General features: G+C 39.2%; 1 protein-coding gene across 3 annotated transcripts in view; it reads left to right on the forward strand.

Annotated features, from left to right (window-relative positions):
* Window positions 1-17,654, forward strand: part of LOC135224321 (gem-associated protein 6-like) — a 108,609-nt gene that overhangs the window by 62,808 nt on the left and 28,147 nt on the right. The window contains exon 1 of one of the 3 annotated variants that reach the window (XM_064263216.1): window positions 11,454-11,564. The exons of 1 other annotated variant lie outside the window; for it this stretch is intronic. Coding sequence is in view for 1 of the 2 variants with exons in the window: in XM_064263215.1 (XP_064119285.1) it covers window positions 11,838-11,843 (6 nt within the window). In the remaining variant the exon portion in view is untranslated. Of the gene's footprint in view, window positions 1-11,453; window positions 11,565-11,690; window positions 11,844-17,654 lie in introns of those variants that run through there. One more of the 3 variants, XM_064263215.1, reaches the window with a different exon arrangement.

A 17,654-nucleotide genomic window follows, 5' to 3' on the forward strand; every position in this document is an offset into this window, starting at 1 on the left:
TCATTCCTTTTACTGTACCTACATTCATATTCTCTTTCTTCTATCTGACTTTCCACCCTTTCCTTACGTTTGCTTCGTGGTGCAACTGCGAAGTTTTCCTCCTGTTACACCTTTCAAATGTCTTCACTCGCAATTTCCCTTTCATAGCTGAATGACCTCATAGGTCCCAGCGCTTGCCCATAGGCCTAAATTTCACATTCCATTCCATTTCCATGTGTAATGAAAAGAAGGTTTTTTTCCATTAAGAACGTCTGAACATAGGCAAGTTAGTAAACTAGACAGTGCAGTACTCTTACATATCATTTCAAAGTTACATTGTACTACGAAGCCAGACTGTAGGCGCCATCTCATCGCAAAAGGCGTAAACAAGTTGAGGAGTTCGTGTGTACGCATAACCTCTCTCTCTCTCTCTCTCTCTCTTTCTCTCTCTCTCTCTCTCTCTCTCTCTCTCTCTCTCTCTCTCTCTCTCTCTCTCTCTCTCTTAGTTTGCTTTATGAGTAATTAGCTTTTATATACAGTTGTTTATATTTATATTTCTTTTCATCCTCTGTTAATTGTTTACCTTCTTTTTAGATTACTCTGCACATATGCGGGTTGATACCTCATATTTTCCTCTTGCATGAGTTAATTATTTACTAAGGTGTTCTGACAACTCTATATTTCCTTTGTTTCTTTTCGTATGTTCTTACTGGTTCTCTTTCTCTTTTCTCGTGCCTTTTACGTCGGTAATTTATTGTTATTCCATTTGGCAGTTTGTTTCCACAATGTGATATGAATGACTTGTAATGAACATTGGTCTACTGCGGTAACTCTAACTAGAATCCACAATTGAATTACTATATTGAGAAATTTATCCTACTTATTTGCTTAAATTTAAAGTTTTCAGCATAGTTCCTGTAATGGTTCACTGAAGTTTACATGCGTCAATTTTATATTGCTCATTGATGGTATAATTTAAGAGGAATAATGTGAATTCCAAAAATTCTTACGGAAGGCACTGACTAGTCTCTTAAAAATATACATTTTATAAAAACGTGAGATTATTTGATTGATTGGTTTGTATGAACGCGTCACAACAACAGCAGAGAGAGAGAGAGAGAGAGAGAGAGAGAGAGAGAGAGAGAGAGAGAGAGAGAGAGACATTTAGATGGTATATATTCTCAACAGTTCGTCTAGGAGCGAGCGGAAGAGGTGAGAAGAGCCGGCCAGACAACTCGCAGACAAGACTGCACACATCTTCCTCCATGTTTAAACCACGTGAGAGAGAGAGAGAGAGAGAGAGAGAGAGAGAGAGAGAGAGAGAGAGAACTCCGAAGGGGAGGTGAGGAAGTGTCTACGGTGCACACACACACACATACATACACACACAACACACACACACACACATTCTGTATCCGCCCACACCCGCTCATAAAATGCAACAAGGAAAATACGAGCTTGATAACATCTTAATTGCATCATTCCGTGTCCGATACCGAGATAAAAGAAAAAGAAATATTAGAAGAGAACGTTACTGCTGCCTTTGATGACGAATTTGACATGGACTGGTGCGAAAGAATTTACGCCGGTAGGTTATCTAATTTTAGCCGGGAGGTTCAACGTCCAGACGATGATCGCCACGTTTCGATTAAGAACTGTTGCTGATATTTGGCGTTTCGGACGTGTCTGGTAATTCTGGAAAACGAAGCAGTTTTTTACTCTTTATTTAATCTTGTTAACTCTCGATAAAAAAAAAAAACACTGATATATTCATGACTTCACAAAGCTCTCTCTATCTTAATTCAACTTTCGGTGTAAAGTTATTTCCGTTAATTATTCCCTAGATCAAGCTTCGTTTCCTAAACGTTAATTTACGAAACGAAGCTTGGTCTAGGTAATAATTAACGGAAATACTTTACACCGGAAGTTGAACTGAGCTAGTGAAAGAACTTGTGAAGTCATGAATATATATCAGTGTTTTTGCGATTGTTAACGAGACTAAACAAACAGTTAAACAGTTCAACTAAGGTGAGTGTCATCAGTTACCCCAATAGACTCAATTGGAAGCAGCTTTTCACCGGTGTTTGCAAGAAATCTCTCTCTCTCTCTCTCTCTCTCTCCTCTCTCTCTCTCTCTCTCACACACACACACAAATACTCATAAAAAGATAGTTTTTCGTCAACTCCAACGCCATTTAACTTCTGTTGTTTTGGCGGTATTGTGCCGTCCACTGAGTGCTCATGTGACATCGGCGATATTCTTAAGCTGTTATGCTGAAAATATGGAATATATATTCAATTTCACGCCCAACATTATTGGTATTAATTTCAAACCCTATTACTTAGCGTATTATTAGTCTTGGGTTTTGACGCCCAGGAATTTTTAACTAAGCCTAAAAGAATTAGTGCTTGAGCCCTGTTACTGTGGTTTGAATTCTCCGCTACTGCTAGAATGAAATTCTCTTTTGACTGAATATCAGCAATGCGGTGGTAATTATGATTTCTTGTTTGGCATTCCCCATGAGATTTATTCTTTTTTTTATTTTATTTTTCATATTTTTTTCTAGTTTTTACTTTTTTCATTGGGATTGAGATTTTAGTTATTTGTGGGGGGGGGGGGTGTTTCTACGTCACGGCAATGTTGCCACATTCCAAATTTTTATCCTCATTTGTTTTTTTCTTTTTTATTTTTTGTTTTGGGGAGAATTCAATCATTTTTGGGGGTCAGTAGCATTAACTTGCAGATTTCGACTCCAGAGGTGACCCCCCTTTTTTTTTTTGGGGGGGGGGGTGATTTTATTTATTTTGTGGGTCAATGGCATTAACTTTCAGGTTTCACTACTCCGCGCCAGAGGTTGCCACTCATTGCCCATTTTTCTTTATATATATATATATATATATATATATATATATATATATATATATATATATACATAATATATATTTCATTTTTTTATATTTTCATGTTTATTTTTTTTCTTTTAATTTTTTTGGCTGGGGCCCTCCTCACATTTTTTTTTTTTTTTTTTTGCGAGGGGAATCGCCTCCCCAGCTTTCTTGTGTGGGGGATTGCCTCCCAGTATTATAATTACAATAATAATAAAAATAATAATAATATATAATTAATTATTATTATTATTATTATTATTATTATTATTATTATTATTATTATTATCTGAAAAGAAAACCCAGACCTCCTAAAGTAGCGGTAATTTCTTTCTATAGCACAAAGTATTTCAGAGAAGAAATACGTATCACATCAAAATGCACACTCACACATACACAAACACCACACCCACACACAAACACACACCACACACACCAACACCACACACACACACACACAACACACACACACAAGGATAAACCTGAGTTGACTGACACGGGGAATTCGGAAAAGTGTCATTGTCACTTCTAACTGTTGTATTAATTGCAAAATCCGGAACGAAGCAGTATATATAGTAGTGTCTGCATTTCCTTGAAATCGATCATAAGTAGTACATGTAACCAACGTGACTAAGTGCAACTGAACTACCAAGGTTGAGATTTGGCAGGGCAGTTTCTCGCTGTTGGAATGAGGTAGCGTTTTGCTTCCTTACTTGTTTATTCATATATGTGTGTATATATTTGTATATGTGTGTGTGTCCAATCACTGAGGTCAGGCAACATCAGTTCTTGTCAGTACTTGGATGGGTAACCGGCAAGACTGGCCTGACGATGTCGTCACATAATTAGGCTTCTTGAATAACTACAGGGACACGGCACGAGGATAACTCCTCACCCAGGAGACTAGCCAAGGGTCGGGAAGATAGCACCTTTTGGCTGTTATATATATATATATATATATATATATATATATATATATATATATATATATGTGTGTGTGTGTGTGTGTGTGTGTGTGTGTGTGTGTGTGTGTGTGTGTAGTACAAAACCAGCTCTAAACTTCATCTCAGTTTTGTTTGGGACAGCTTTGTAACTTGTGTCCACCTCTAAATGAGTTCTGTAATGAGTTTGGCACCACTCCTACTGATTTAACGTTGATACAAATAGATATAAACAAATAAAGTTACAAATATCATTTGTGAGATTAATAAAAAGAAATTTCGTTTTGGTAAGAGTATTATATATCCATTTTTATATTATCATGTAAAATTATATTTTTATGGATCATTTTCCCAGACACTTCCCGTGTAGTACGTTTATTTTCTTCTCTCTCTCTCTCTCTCTCTCTCTCTCTCTCTCTCTCTCTCTCTCTCTCTCTCTCTCTCTCTCTCTCTGGCGCCGTTTAATTTTTTTCATTTTCCATTCTTCCTTTACACAATATATTTCAACAGTTTGTCTCATTTTTGTCCATCCTACCTTTCATTCAACTTTCCTTTGTCATTAATGAGATCTTTCAACTTTGCTGGTTTTCCTTTATTCTTTGTGTTATTTCTTTGTTTTTTATCCCTTCCAAAAGAGTATAAACTGGTCTCTTTGTTTTATTGTCTCCATTTCACACATTTTTTATTTGCCTGTTTTTCCTCTTGCGAAAAAAAATTGTTTTTAAGACCCTGTTTTCGATAAGCGAAAAATATTTTCCTCTTAAGAAAAAAAAAATTTAAGACCCTATTTTCGATTCGCGAACATTTTTTTCCTCTTGTGAAAATTTTTTTCCTCTGGAGAAAAAATTCGTTAAGACTTTTCGATTAGCGAAATTTTTTTTCCCTCTTGAGAAAAATATTTACACAGACACTTTTCGATTAGCGAATTATTTTCCTTTTTTTATTTATCTATTATTCATTTATTCTGTATCCTGTTTTTATCCTACCTTTTCTCTCGTGATAAATTCATAAACTGAAACTTTTTAAGCGAAAACCTCCCAGGCGAATGACAAGTCATGTCTGTTCTCGTTTGGTTTGTCTTATATTTTCCTATATTATTTTTCCCGTTTCTTTTCCTTTATTCTTACCTTGATAAACTACATTACCAGGAGCTCTTTCGCTGAAATCGACGCCGGCCGGTCACCCCACCCCCTCCTTTCCTGCAAGGCCACCGGAATTCCTTACGTATTCGCCCAGAAAACGATGAGAACGCTCACGGAACTGGTATTAACCGGGCGTCCGGGTCTGTAGCAGTATTCATTTTTGGCATTGCATCTGACCCCCCCCCCCCTTCTTCTCCCCCCCCCTCTCCGACGTGGCTAAACCGAGGGGTAGTTTGCCAACGAGGAATGAAAGGATTATTCTAGAACAACTCCCGAACTTCGTTATACTTTCTAAGCGATCCTTGACTTCAAGGATATAGAGTACTGCGAAGCATCTTGCCATCAACTGGAGATCGGAGAAATATGTTAGTTTGCCCCCCTGGACTTTTTTTAAAGCGTAGAAAACGGTTGCGAAATAGAAAGAAACATTATTTGTCATTTCCTTTATTCAAAATGAAGCATTCCTTCTATAAATCTTTATTTGTCCTGCATCCTTGCTTCGTATGAAAAAAATTAATCGTTCATTCTGTGGCGTTGAGGGGGCTTAATTATTTCCTACTCTTACGAAGGAGCATGTCAGAGGAAGAAGATCGAGAAGGAGACAGAGAATTAGATGGCGCGATAAAGTGAAGGAAGATATTATGGAGAGAAGAGGTTTAGTGGAGGATGATGCCTTTGATAGAAGGCAGTGGAGGAGAAGACGCATCAGGCAACCGACCCCTTCATGTAGGGATAGCGGTGGGAAAGAAGAAGAAGGAGAAGAAGACTCTGAACAAGTACTAAATAAGTACTAAATACAATAACTTACAGGTGCCTCTCTTCGTCAAATTATAAACTACCCTCGTTTCTCCATATTAGGTTTCCTAAAGTGTCGTTCTAAAAAAAAAAAAAAAAAAGAACTGAATTGTTCGGTAGTGCAAACTCTTCAAGAGATTTAGGCCTACCTTAGATTTTATTTATTGCTCGACTTTGTCATTGTAAATACCTTGATATGTGCTTATATAGCATGTATTATCATATTTACTAAGCTGTAAATATGTCGACACCTAATATACTGTGATTGATATGCATTCATAGTAGCTGATCTCTCATTTGAAAGTCACGGAATTTATGTTCGTTCGTTGTTTTTGAGGATTTTGATAAATTCTTCATATTTATTAGCATAAAAATTATACTCTGCAATGTCAGTATTGCCTTAGAAGTATTTTTGGTGAATGAATGCATTTAATGAAGCTGGACTTTTTTTAATTTCGAGAGAATATATATATATATATATATATATATATATATATATATATATATATATATATATGTATATATATATGCATATAATATATATATATATATATATATATATATATAGAGTATATACATATTTTTCTTCCTTTTTTATTTTTCTCACCTTGGCTGTTTCTGAAGCTTCCTTGATATGTTAATTGCAGTTCATATACTATATGTCCGTGCGAATGCTACACTTTTTAAAATTTTGAATAATCTTGGCCGTACGGTTCTCCCAGAAATGTGGAGTGCTGGCTCATTTTTCGGTTGAATAAGAAGAGAGACATAAAAAAGGAAGAGAAGCCAGTTGTTACAGTATCATCGACCTTGTATACTGTGAATCATCAGCGCTGAATTTCTTCTACTGAATCCTCAAGCAAAAATCTCGGCAATGCAGTCTGCATTATTGAGTTTAAACCGACGACCGCTGCGAGAAATCCTTTGCAAGGATGAAAAACAGTTTAGACCTAAGTTGATTGAAGAGAGGTGACAAGTTGTAGCCTGAGTTCAAGAGTGAAAACCCTACTGAATATTGAATGTACTGACGAACGGGTGATTTAAAAGTATCACACAACAGACCAAGCGACTTCTATCTTCTGCAGACTGGCTGTCCGCCAGACGCCACCACCACCAGTGTGAGACGACTTCTTCTTCTCTTGCCCACCGAGGTATATGACAAGAAGGCCAAGTTGCCATCAACCGCCGCCGTTTCATTTCGGATTGCTCCTCTTAATAGAATTCCCTCTTTCGCCTGAATTGATTCTGGAAAAAAAATGAGCGGTACTCCACCTGAACTGTCTGCGAAAGCTAATGGACGAGAATAGCACTGCTCTGAACGTTCGACGGACAAGAAGCAAACAGCATGCAGGTACTGCACTGCATGCCTGGCAATTCTTTGGAGATCACATGACCGCCTTCTTGGTCTTTTCCAAAATACTGCCTCACCCATGCATTCACTCGCTCACGCAAACACCGACTAGGGCCAGGGAATGCTCTGTTTACAAACATACTTCTGGGAGTTGGTTGGGGGGGGGGGGGGGGGGGGGAGAATTCTTGCTTCCTTATTATAGGAGTCTTGACCCATTTTCTTTTCCACTTCCGGCATCTTGGGTCCTTAGAGGCTGGAGAGGTGAGAGGAAAAAGGTCTTGGGGATTTACTGAAGACTGAAACACCGAGGTCAAAGTTGTAATACTTTTTGTTATTATTATTATTATTATTATTATTATTATTAATTATTATTATTATTATTTCCTATTTTTCACGGTACTACGTTCTTGGTCCTCTTTTTACAATTATCAAAAACCTCTGACTTTTTGATTATAAAGCATGTTATTTTTTTTCTGTCTGAATAATTCTCTCTCTCTCTCTCTCTCTCTCTCTCTCTCTCTCTCTCTCTCTAATATATATATATATATATATATATATATATATATATATATATATATATACTATATGTATTGTATGTATGTATGTATGTATGTATGTATATAATATAGTTTATATATATATATATGTATATAGTATAGTATATATATTAGTATGTTTTTTTTTTTATATTATTATCTTTATATTTATATATATATATCATATAATAATAATTTCGGTATATATATGACTAATTATATATATATAACAAATATAATATATATTATATATATATATATATGTGTGTGTGTGTGTGTCTGTGTGTATAATGATATAATAATTGCTTCAGTCATTTCTTTTCAGTTGTAACACATCTCAAAAAATTGAATTATAGCCACATGCCATGCAACCAAGAAAGCTCGGGTTATTATAGTAATCAAACGACCATTCAGTTAAAGCACTATAGTCTTTCTCTCTGTCCCTTTCTGAATAGTCTCACCTCGTCCGTGATGGTCTGCATCGGGAGATGAGTCCTCCCAAGCAATGCTTAGTTGTGCGACGCCACCAGATGAGCTCACTCAAGCGTCTAACAGACACTGTTTATCGGTCAGATGACCCTCTCAAGTCATTTCGAATATATCACCCGGTTTACAGACACATACCCTCTCCATACCACGGCTTCCGTTTGTCTGAATTTGAGTGATTCCCATCGTAATGCCCAGAGTTGTTAACCATTTATGGGGCACAGACTTTTAACAGATTGAAAGATTAATTATGCAGTCTTAAGGTTAACGCCCATTCCCACTTGAGCATAACTGATAATACTCTTTATTTTTATTGAGATTATTATAATAAATAGATAGATAGATAGATAGATAGATAGATAGATAGATAGATAGATAGATAGATAGATAGACAGCAACTGTAGGGTATGCCTTTGGCTTCAGAAGTGTGTACGTATGTGTGCATGTATACATACATAAATATATGCATACGTATGTATATACACATATCAATTACGCTGACGACTAACGGCTGGATCTAATTGATTGCTTAGGTTAATATATATATGTATATATATCGTGTGTATGTATATGCGTACGCGAATTTTAGATGGTGATAGCTACGTGTTGTTGTGCTCATAGATATAGTACATGCATTTTCTTGAAACGGAGGCACATGCCCGTATTTGCAAGCATATTTCGTATGTCTGTGACTGCATACAGTATATGTACATATGCAGCACATGTAAGTACGTGCATATTTACTCCTGCTACAAGTGTGTACCGAAACAGGAAGCTAGAAATAAATTTATCAATAGCGAAGACGATAAAAAAGAGAGACATGCTATATTCCCAGAGATGCGAGGAAGTCAAAGGATTTAAGTAAAAAAAGAAAAAAAACGCTCGTTTCCTCGAAGCCTCGGAGAGAAGATGAATCAAAAGGGAAAAGGAAAGATGACGAAATCGCGAGGGAAACGGCAACATACTCGTACGTGCGTGAAAGAGCCATTCTCGGTCCGTGCCCACGCCGTAAATATGGCTCTCTGCAGTTCTCATTCTGGCAGTGGGGCATGTGTTCTGGGAAAGCTTGGCACCTCTCTGCTGCTGCCACGAGGTCTGTTTTGGCCTGTGTTCCAACCTCTGCCCAATCTGCATAAAAGGAGACCTCACGTGTTCACGCGCAGACTGCTGGCGTTGATGGCTGAAAGTCATAAGGTTGTGTCTGAAGAGGACCTCATCGGAAGAGCCGAGTCTTTCACGTTTCAAGGTCATGTTTTGGCCCATTGCTAGGCTACAGTGGTCATGCATTTGCAGTTTCACTGCCCTTTGCCTATTCAGGCTTTGCTGCAGCGTTGTGTTCTGCAACGATTACGATTGACTTACATGACTCTTATGGGCTGTTCAGCAAGATATGAACCATTTCATCGGGAAATGGCGTTATTTGGAAACAAAAAATTTATTACCAAGTTTGCTTGTGCCAGTCTTACAGATATCATTGTTAAAAGAAAGGGTATGATAAGATCTGATTTACATTTGAACTGTATTGAACCATGTTGCTCTCTATAATTAGAATTAATGAAAACGTTTTATTTATTTTTTTTGCCTTATCTACAAGACTTTCGCCAGGAAAAAAAAAAACTTTGGCTAAAGAATGAGTATATACCTTGGCGATAACATTGACCTTATAACTCTGCCATGGAAGTTTATATCTCATGTTGGTCCCAAGGCCTCGTGAAAATCAAAGCACTAATATAACTTTGCCGTTTGCCTTATGAGACTCAGCTGGATGATTTTGTTTGTGAAATATTAAGCAGTCTTAATATATATATATATATATATATATATATATATATATATATATATATATATATGTTCTTTCACAGAACGGATCTCTGAAGCATGCACGCGTTTTATATGTATGTGTATAACCGAATCACGAAAATATGGAACGTGATGAATATATAAATAAAGACAAAGTCCACGAAGGAAAGAGAAAGTATGGAGTTCTGCAAGGCCTTTCGATTTCTTGTCCTTTATTTTAGCAGAGGACAAGAAGTCGAAAGGCCTTGCTGACCTCTATCGTTTCTCTTTCCTTTGTGTATTTTGTCTATTTGTATATATATATATATATATATATATATATATATATATATATCAATAGAAGAATCCACAGTAATACTCTTGTTTATCGAGGAAATATATTTGAAGAAATATTTACTAAGCTTGAGCTTTCGTCCATATGTGTGTGTGTTCGTGTGTGCACGTGAGTGCGTGTGTGTAAATCAAATGTATAGACTATAGACTTTTGAAAAAATGGGTTACCAGTCCGTATAGTCCTAAGAGCGAGGAGGACGTGTCATTAGTCTTGGAAATTACGCTTTCTTATTGGGGAATGTAAGCAGATCAGGACGGGAGGTTTGCAATCTCATCCATCACAGTATAGAAAACGAGTTGCGTGAAATAGAAATACCCATGCACTCTGGAACCACCTAGCTCTTACAGGAAGAAATTGTCGTTTGGTCGGATTATGTACATAAGTGTGTGTATGTGTGTGTGCTTTGGCAAGCATTCTCAATTTTACAGTAACACAGTAACTCTCTCCAGTTATACATCATTTATATCTGCTTTCCTTACGTCTTTTACATTTATAAACTTCAAAATACTGACCACCTACACAGGACTGTATTTTCTTCTGACAACTCATCCCCATTTGCTTCTGCCATTCTAATATCGTGTTGCTCGTTGTAGGCCTATCTTTGATAGATATTCATGCTTGTGTTCCAAAATAATATCCTTTATTTGTATGGGTACTACAAAGTGTTTTCAAGAATAATTTCAATCTCATGTATTTGATTTGAGCTAACTTCTTTCTTTGTAATATTGAACTACTCTTTTTTTTTCTTTTTTGCGCGTAACTGAGAGTCGAAAAAATGCAGTTGTACTTGCTATTCTTTTATAGCATTTCTTTTGCCCTTTCTGCTTTCTCTTCCGCGATACTTTGTGTTGTAATGGTCCATCATCTACAAAGAATATTTCTAGTGTTTCGAAAGTATTTCCACCGTATTTTCTCGTGCAATTTTGTATTAACTATATAGAAATCAGTTTTATCATATGAGCAAGTGTCCTGAGGTTATCTCTATAACAATACTGTCTATCTTTAATATAAACGTGGTTTCTGTCAGGATCTGTGCCAGAGTTGAATGTATTTTTTAAGTTTTTAATGATATAATTATATAATTATAATAACCATTTCTTCGCGAGTCTGTCTTTGCACTCCGGAGTATGTGTAAGTTATCACAAATCCTTCTTATAATTATGGATCATTCATATAGTTTACGTTATCACACTTTTGCGCTAAAGAAGAAGAGTTGAATGAAAAGTTTAATGTTTAGGGAACTAAGGAAATTTTCGTTATATGCTAAGTTTGCAACCGTGACCGTGACGATCAACGTGTACTTTGTCGTAAACTCGTAAGTGAACCGCAGACGTTTATATTTGATTAATAAGAGATTGGGATAGTATAATTACATTCAAAAACTATATATTAATCAAGTTTTTATCAACATGCAACAAACGTTGAGTACGCCAGAGCAAACGTTTGCCGGTAGAGTAGCAGAAAGAATCCCAAACTCGTGTTCTTAGTTTCACTGACATTATGAAATCTGCAATGTGTTTACGTCTGACAGTTTGACGTTTGATTCGTGAAAGCTGAGACCAAATTTGTATCTGTCAGTTTGCACTTCATGAATGTGAGTAGGCCAGATTTGACTGATCAGTTGTTTCAATTAGATAGCATAACCAAGGCTAGACGGCGAGGAAAGGCTTAGGTATACGAGAAAAGCTAATATAAAGCTAGCCGTTACGTAGCCTAGTAAAAAGTCATTACTCTAGGGGTAGGGCTAAGTTGTTAACAGTAGGTGTGAAAACAACTTATTCTTAGTTGTATTCCTTATACCGGTTTCTTGTAATACCAAATTACATTTGGGGCTGCAATCTTGTGCCAAACAGCAGGCAGTCCTTAGCCTAGGCTGTACTGCACTCTTGCCTAACCTTGCTGTTACGCTGCACAGTTAGCCTGGCTTTACATGCATAACATAGGTGGTATTTAAGTCAAGAATTGATATCATCATACTTAGTTATGGAAGAATATCGCACATCTTAGCCTGTGGTTGGTGGTTCCGTTGCGACCATGTGCAAGCCCAACATGGTGCAATTTATGTAGCATTACCATACTAATTCTTTGCAATATGCTGTTACATTGAGGTAAAAATACAAAAGAACACTATTAAGTGTTATGGCAACATGTACCTTATAAGAAGTGCATACCTTCAACAAGGGAGAAATATGGCAATTCAAATGAAAACAAGGGGGCTACGTTTCTTTCTCCTCTTGTGTCATTGTATACGTCTTGAACAGTGCGATTTGAGCTTACACAACTACTCTCCTAGTTAGATTTATGCTTTTTCATACGTACGTACACACACTCGATCGTAGACAAGCTGAACTTCAAGCAGTTAACTTAACGTCTTGATAAGATGAAAACCAAGTTGTTTTCCCATTCCATCATTTATGAAGGGTACTATTGCCATCAATTTGAATGAAGGATTTCCATCAATACAATAGAACAACGAGCATGGGTTAGGAAGATGAAAACAAACCTAACCTCTTGTAGACCTAACCAGATCTTACCTCCCGAACCTCACTTAGGGCACTGTACCCTGACCTGACATGGGTGGGCTTTTCCCTTCCTGGACCCCCCCCCCCCCCCCCCCCCCCAAAAAAAAAAAAATGAACACTAAACATCGGAAACAATGGACTGAGCTGCCATTGGAAGGTAGTGTTATAGCCTGGTCCTGTCATTCTGCAAACTACCTGGCCCAGGCATTACCTAGCCTTGCCAAACCTAAAACGGAACTTGCAGGGTCAGGTAATGGTCAATAGGTGACATGTGAAAGCTGGTTAGACTAACTTTTGACTTGCATGCCTAGACCAAAGTTGAGGGAAATTGTAAACCTTTCAGAAGTTCATTTTGTCAGTAAATGAGTAGTTTTTACAAACTGTACCCGACCCTCTTGTAGCTGTCAATTTTGGGAACCACAGTAGGAGAGTGATGTTTTGGGTGGGAAAAAATATAAAACATGAAATACAAAGATATATTTAATTTATATACATAACTTTGGGTGCTGGGTCCTTACCTGGTCAGGGACCTTAATCCTTGGACCCCCTTCTAATCTAGGGCTATGTAAATCGAATAGGGTTGTAACCTAACCGGATCTACTTAGTGTGGCAAGCCCTTACATGACTGAGGGCTTCCTTCTCTCCTGCCTTCCCCTGGAAGCCCCTACCTAATCTAATAACATTGTGCTGGGTCCTTACCTGGACCATCACTAACATAAGCTAGTGTAAAGGTCCTTTCTTATTTTATCATGGTCAGAATTAGAACTTCTTTATTGTCTTTTACCTGAAAACCTGTTTGCCATTGATTCCCATAGTTGTAGGATATAAGAGGATCCAATACCTCTAAAACCAGGCCTACCCTACTGCTAATTTATTACTGAAATGAATGGAGAAATATTCAGAACACACATGACAACATAAGAGAATGCTATTTCCAGCTCCAGAACATGATCATGCTTTACAGTATGTACATATTTAATCAGAATCAGAACTTGTAGAAATTTACTATCAAGGAGTATGTTAGATTACATTACCGTCATTTCATACTTGTATTCTCTCCCACCCATACACCAGTGCTTTGGAAGATGTCAAATAATAATTTTGAAATAAGCAGTATGCCTAATGAACAAACAGAAACAAATAAGGTACACAGAAACATCAGCAAATAAATTAATAACTCAATATAATACCCAGTATAATGCAGACAGGATCTGCCAATATAATAATATTATGTAGTGTATGTATATATGTATTTTATGGATTTATGTACATGCAGGAAAGGGCCTGCCACTGTAAGTAGATCAAGTTAGGTCGCAACCCTATTCAGTTTACAGAGCCCTAGATTAGGTGGAAGTCCAAGAAGTTAAGACCCCTGACCAGGTAAGGACCCAGTACTCTAGGGCATGTATATAGATTAGATATATCTTTTATATAATTAACTTACCAAATAATTACATAGCTATAGTTTCCACTCGAACGGCAGCTTAGATTCAAATTTTGCAGGTAGCACTTCAATATAGTTTGTGTAGGTGATCAGCCTGTCCCACTAACGGAATATTGGAATGACCTAGTTTTTCATTATTTTCTGGTTATTTTACCGGATGCTGGTGGTGGATTCTTTCAGTCAACCACTGGAATGCATATTGTAGCTTTCAAGCTGAAATCTTACAGGATGAGTTTTCTAATTTTGTTTATATGTTGATTCAGTCATCAATGAGCATCTGGTAACAACACCATTTTGCATTTATGGTGTGTTTACTGGTTTGGCTACTGGCAGCGCTGATAATAGTTTTGCCTTGAAAGTAATTCTCGGATGTTAGGGCATTCCTTACACCTTTCATTAGGCCATACGTACCTTTTTATGAATTATTTTCCAGCTATACTGTAAACAGCTAGCGAGATACTGATAATAGTTTAGGCCATAACTTGTGCAATTTACGAATTGCTTTACGGCCATAAACTACTAGTGAGGCATCGATAATAGTTTTGACTTAAAAGTAATTCCTGGATGTTACAGCATTCCATTATAAAGTAATCGGTATATGGTACACCTTTTCATTAGGCATTAACTTTGGCAATTCATTAATTCTTTACTGACCATAGGCTACTGGTGAGATGCCAATAAAGGTTTTACTTTAAAATAATGTTCATATGTTATTACATTCTATCATTATTTTCTTTAGGCCATAACTTTGGTATTGTATGATTTATTTATTGGGCTTAGTCTTCGCGCAAGCCACTGATAATTGTGTTGAAAGTTATTCTTTGGTATTTTGTTATTTCATAAGGCTGTAACTTTTCAAATTTTGATTTTGTACATGAACTTCCCTGACAGATATATACTTAGCTATAGTCTCCGACGTTCCCGACAGAATTTCAAATCTCGCGGCACACGCGACAGGTAGGTCAGGTGGTCTACCTTACCCGCCGCTGGGTGGCGGATGTACGAACCACTCCCGTAAGCTTGTCAGATTTTTCTCTGTCGCGGGAACGATAACAACTGTTGTCGGTTCCTCTCGATAGTTTTTCGATTCTCGCTTGCCTGGAGTTAATTTGGACTTATTTTGGTGACGTATTCGCTTTGTTTGGCTTGGCATACGCTGATTGTGGACCGGTTTGATTTTGAGTTTGATTTTCTTTAACGATGTCTGATCTAGAATCGGTAGTTAAAACTTCGGTTTTGTTTAGGGTTTGCGTGAATGAAGGATGTAAGGTGAGGTTGCCGAAAGCTTCGGTAGACCCCCACACGGTTTGCATGAAATGCAGGGGGAATGAATGTGCTTTTGCTAACCCTTGTAATGAATGTAAGGGATTGAATGAAGAAGAATATAAGGCTCTCTCTTCTTATGTTAGGAAGTTGGAACGTGATAGAGTGCGTAAGCTTCCTCTAGAAGTTCTAGCAGATCTAGAATGAGTGAGTTGGATGTGGATCCTAATAGTACTAACGTAGAATTAGAACCTTCTTCCCAAGTTGCAGCCCCGGCTCCCCGCACCGAAGCCGAAGATTCGCCTTCGGAGGCGGCAGCTCTGAAAACCAAGAATCGTTCTATGGATCAGAAGATTCGTCAGTTGGAATGGTAAGGAGAGTGTTAGTGATCAGTGCAGTGTCCCCAGTGTGTTGGAGGGTGCGTCTGACCGGCTCCTTAGTGCCTCTAGGCCTAGACCTCTTCCAGACTCCCAGTTCCAGTGGAGTAGGAAGTCGAAAGCCGCAGGAGGGCTAGGGAGAGCCCCCACCGGTCAGGCGTCCCCTCGGCAGATCCTGAAGTACGCTCCCAGGCTGCCTCGGATCGCTACAAGAAGGAGCTCCTACGCCAATGCTTCTCCTCTTCGTCGTCTCCCTCTCCGAAGAGAGGTTGGAACTCCCCGGATGCGTCGCGCCCGTTGAAGAGAGCTTGGAAGGCTCCCTGCAGTCCTTTGGCTTCTAGTCCGGAGTTTTTCCTGGAAGAATCGTCGGTGGAGGCGAAGAAACCCAAGAAATCCTGTGATCGTTCTTCTTCTCGCGCGCTCGCGCTCGGCGCCTGCTTCCGAGGAAGAACAAGAAGATTCTCCTACGAGAGTACTCGCGGGACTTCAAGCTCAGATCACGGCGCTAGCAGACTCTCTAGCAGTTAGATCACGTAGGAAGAAGGACGTTTCTCTTCCTGATCAAGAGATCTAGGCGCCGCTCTTCAGAGGATCGTTCTTCCTTCATATGGGGAGGTTTCGTATGAAGGTGGGGGCTCGCGTGAGCGCCCTCGCTCGAGTGAGCGCCCTCGCTCGAGTGAGCGCCCTCGCTCGAGTGAGCGCCCTCGCTCGCGTGAGCGCCCTCGCTCGCCTGGCTCTCTTTCGATTTCAAGACGCCAAACATCGGTAGGACGCTCTATGGAGAAAGAAGTTTTTTCTCCAGATTGGATTCCCGCTTCCGGTAAGCGCACTGCACCTGCTCATCACGCGATTTCTTCAACTCCCTCGCGTGAAACTTCTCCTCAGCAGCCTCAAGATTCTAGAAGGCGCCCTTATACAAGTAGGCGTTCTTCTTCCAGATGTCACTCTCCTCGAGTGTCGGATCGTGACTTCTCTCCTGACAGGCATCTAGAGTCTGGTAGGAGTCGTGTGCATGATAGACGGCCTACTGTTAGCCGCTCCCCGCAAGGTAGGCGCCAAGAGCCTACTGCACATAGATCTCCTAGTAGGCGCTCGTCTCTTTTAAGGCGTCATACTCCTGATTATTCTCCTAGGGGCAGACAACAAGAGTCTTTCAAGCGCCCTTCTCCGTGTAGGCGCTCTCCCGCTTCTAGGCGCACTTCTCCTGACCGTTTGTCTCTTGGTAGGCACCAGGAATCCCGGAAGCGCCCTTCTCCAAGTAGGCGCTCGTTAGTTTTGAAGCGCCCTTCTCCTGAATGTTACCCTCTTGTTAGACGTCAAGAGTCTCGCAAGCAGCCTCCCTAGTAGGCGCATTTCGCCTTCCAGTCGGACTTCCGTTGATCGTACGCAACTGGACAGGTATGGAGAGCCGCGCAAGCGCTCTGCTCTCGATAGGCGCTCTTCTCCTGGCAGCCGCTCGCCTCAGGATAGGCGCATAGAGTATAGTAGGCGCTCGCCTCCTCGTTAAGCGCCCTGTGGATGTTTCCGAGGATTCTCGGAGTAGGAGCCCTACCTCTCCTTCGGCTGAGATTCCGTATACCTCGAAGAGGGAGTCTCATCGTAGACTTCCCAGATCTTCTCATCGTTCTCCAGTGGATGTGAACTCTTCTAAGAGAGGGCGTTCTCCAACCTCTCGCTCAACTCCTGCTAGGATCCCTTCGTCACCTAAGGATCTTCCGCACTCGCCTCGACAAGACGTCCTAGAAGGTTCGGATGAGGAACCGAACACTTCTGCTGCTGTCTCTTCTTACAAGAAGCTT

The sequence above is a fragment of the Macrobrachium nipponense genome, chromosome 12, assembly GCF_015104395.2.
Source record: "Macrobrachium nipponense isolate FS-2020 chromosome 12, ASM1510439v2, whole genome shotgun sequence".
Lineage (NCBI taxonomy): Eukaryota > Metazoa > Arthropoda > Malacostraca > Decapoda > Palaemonidae > Macrobrachium > Macrobrachium nipponense.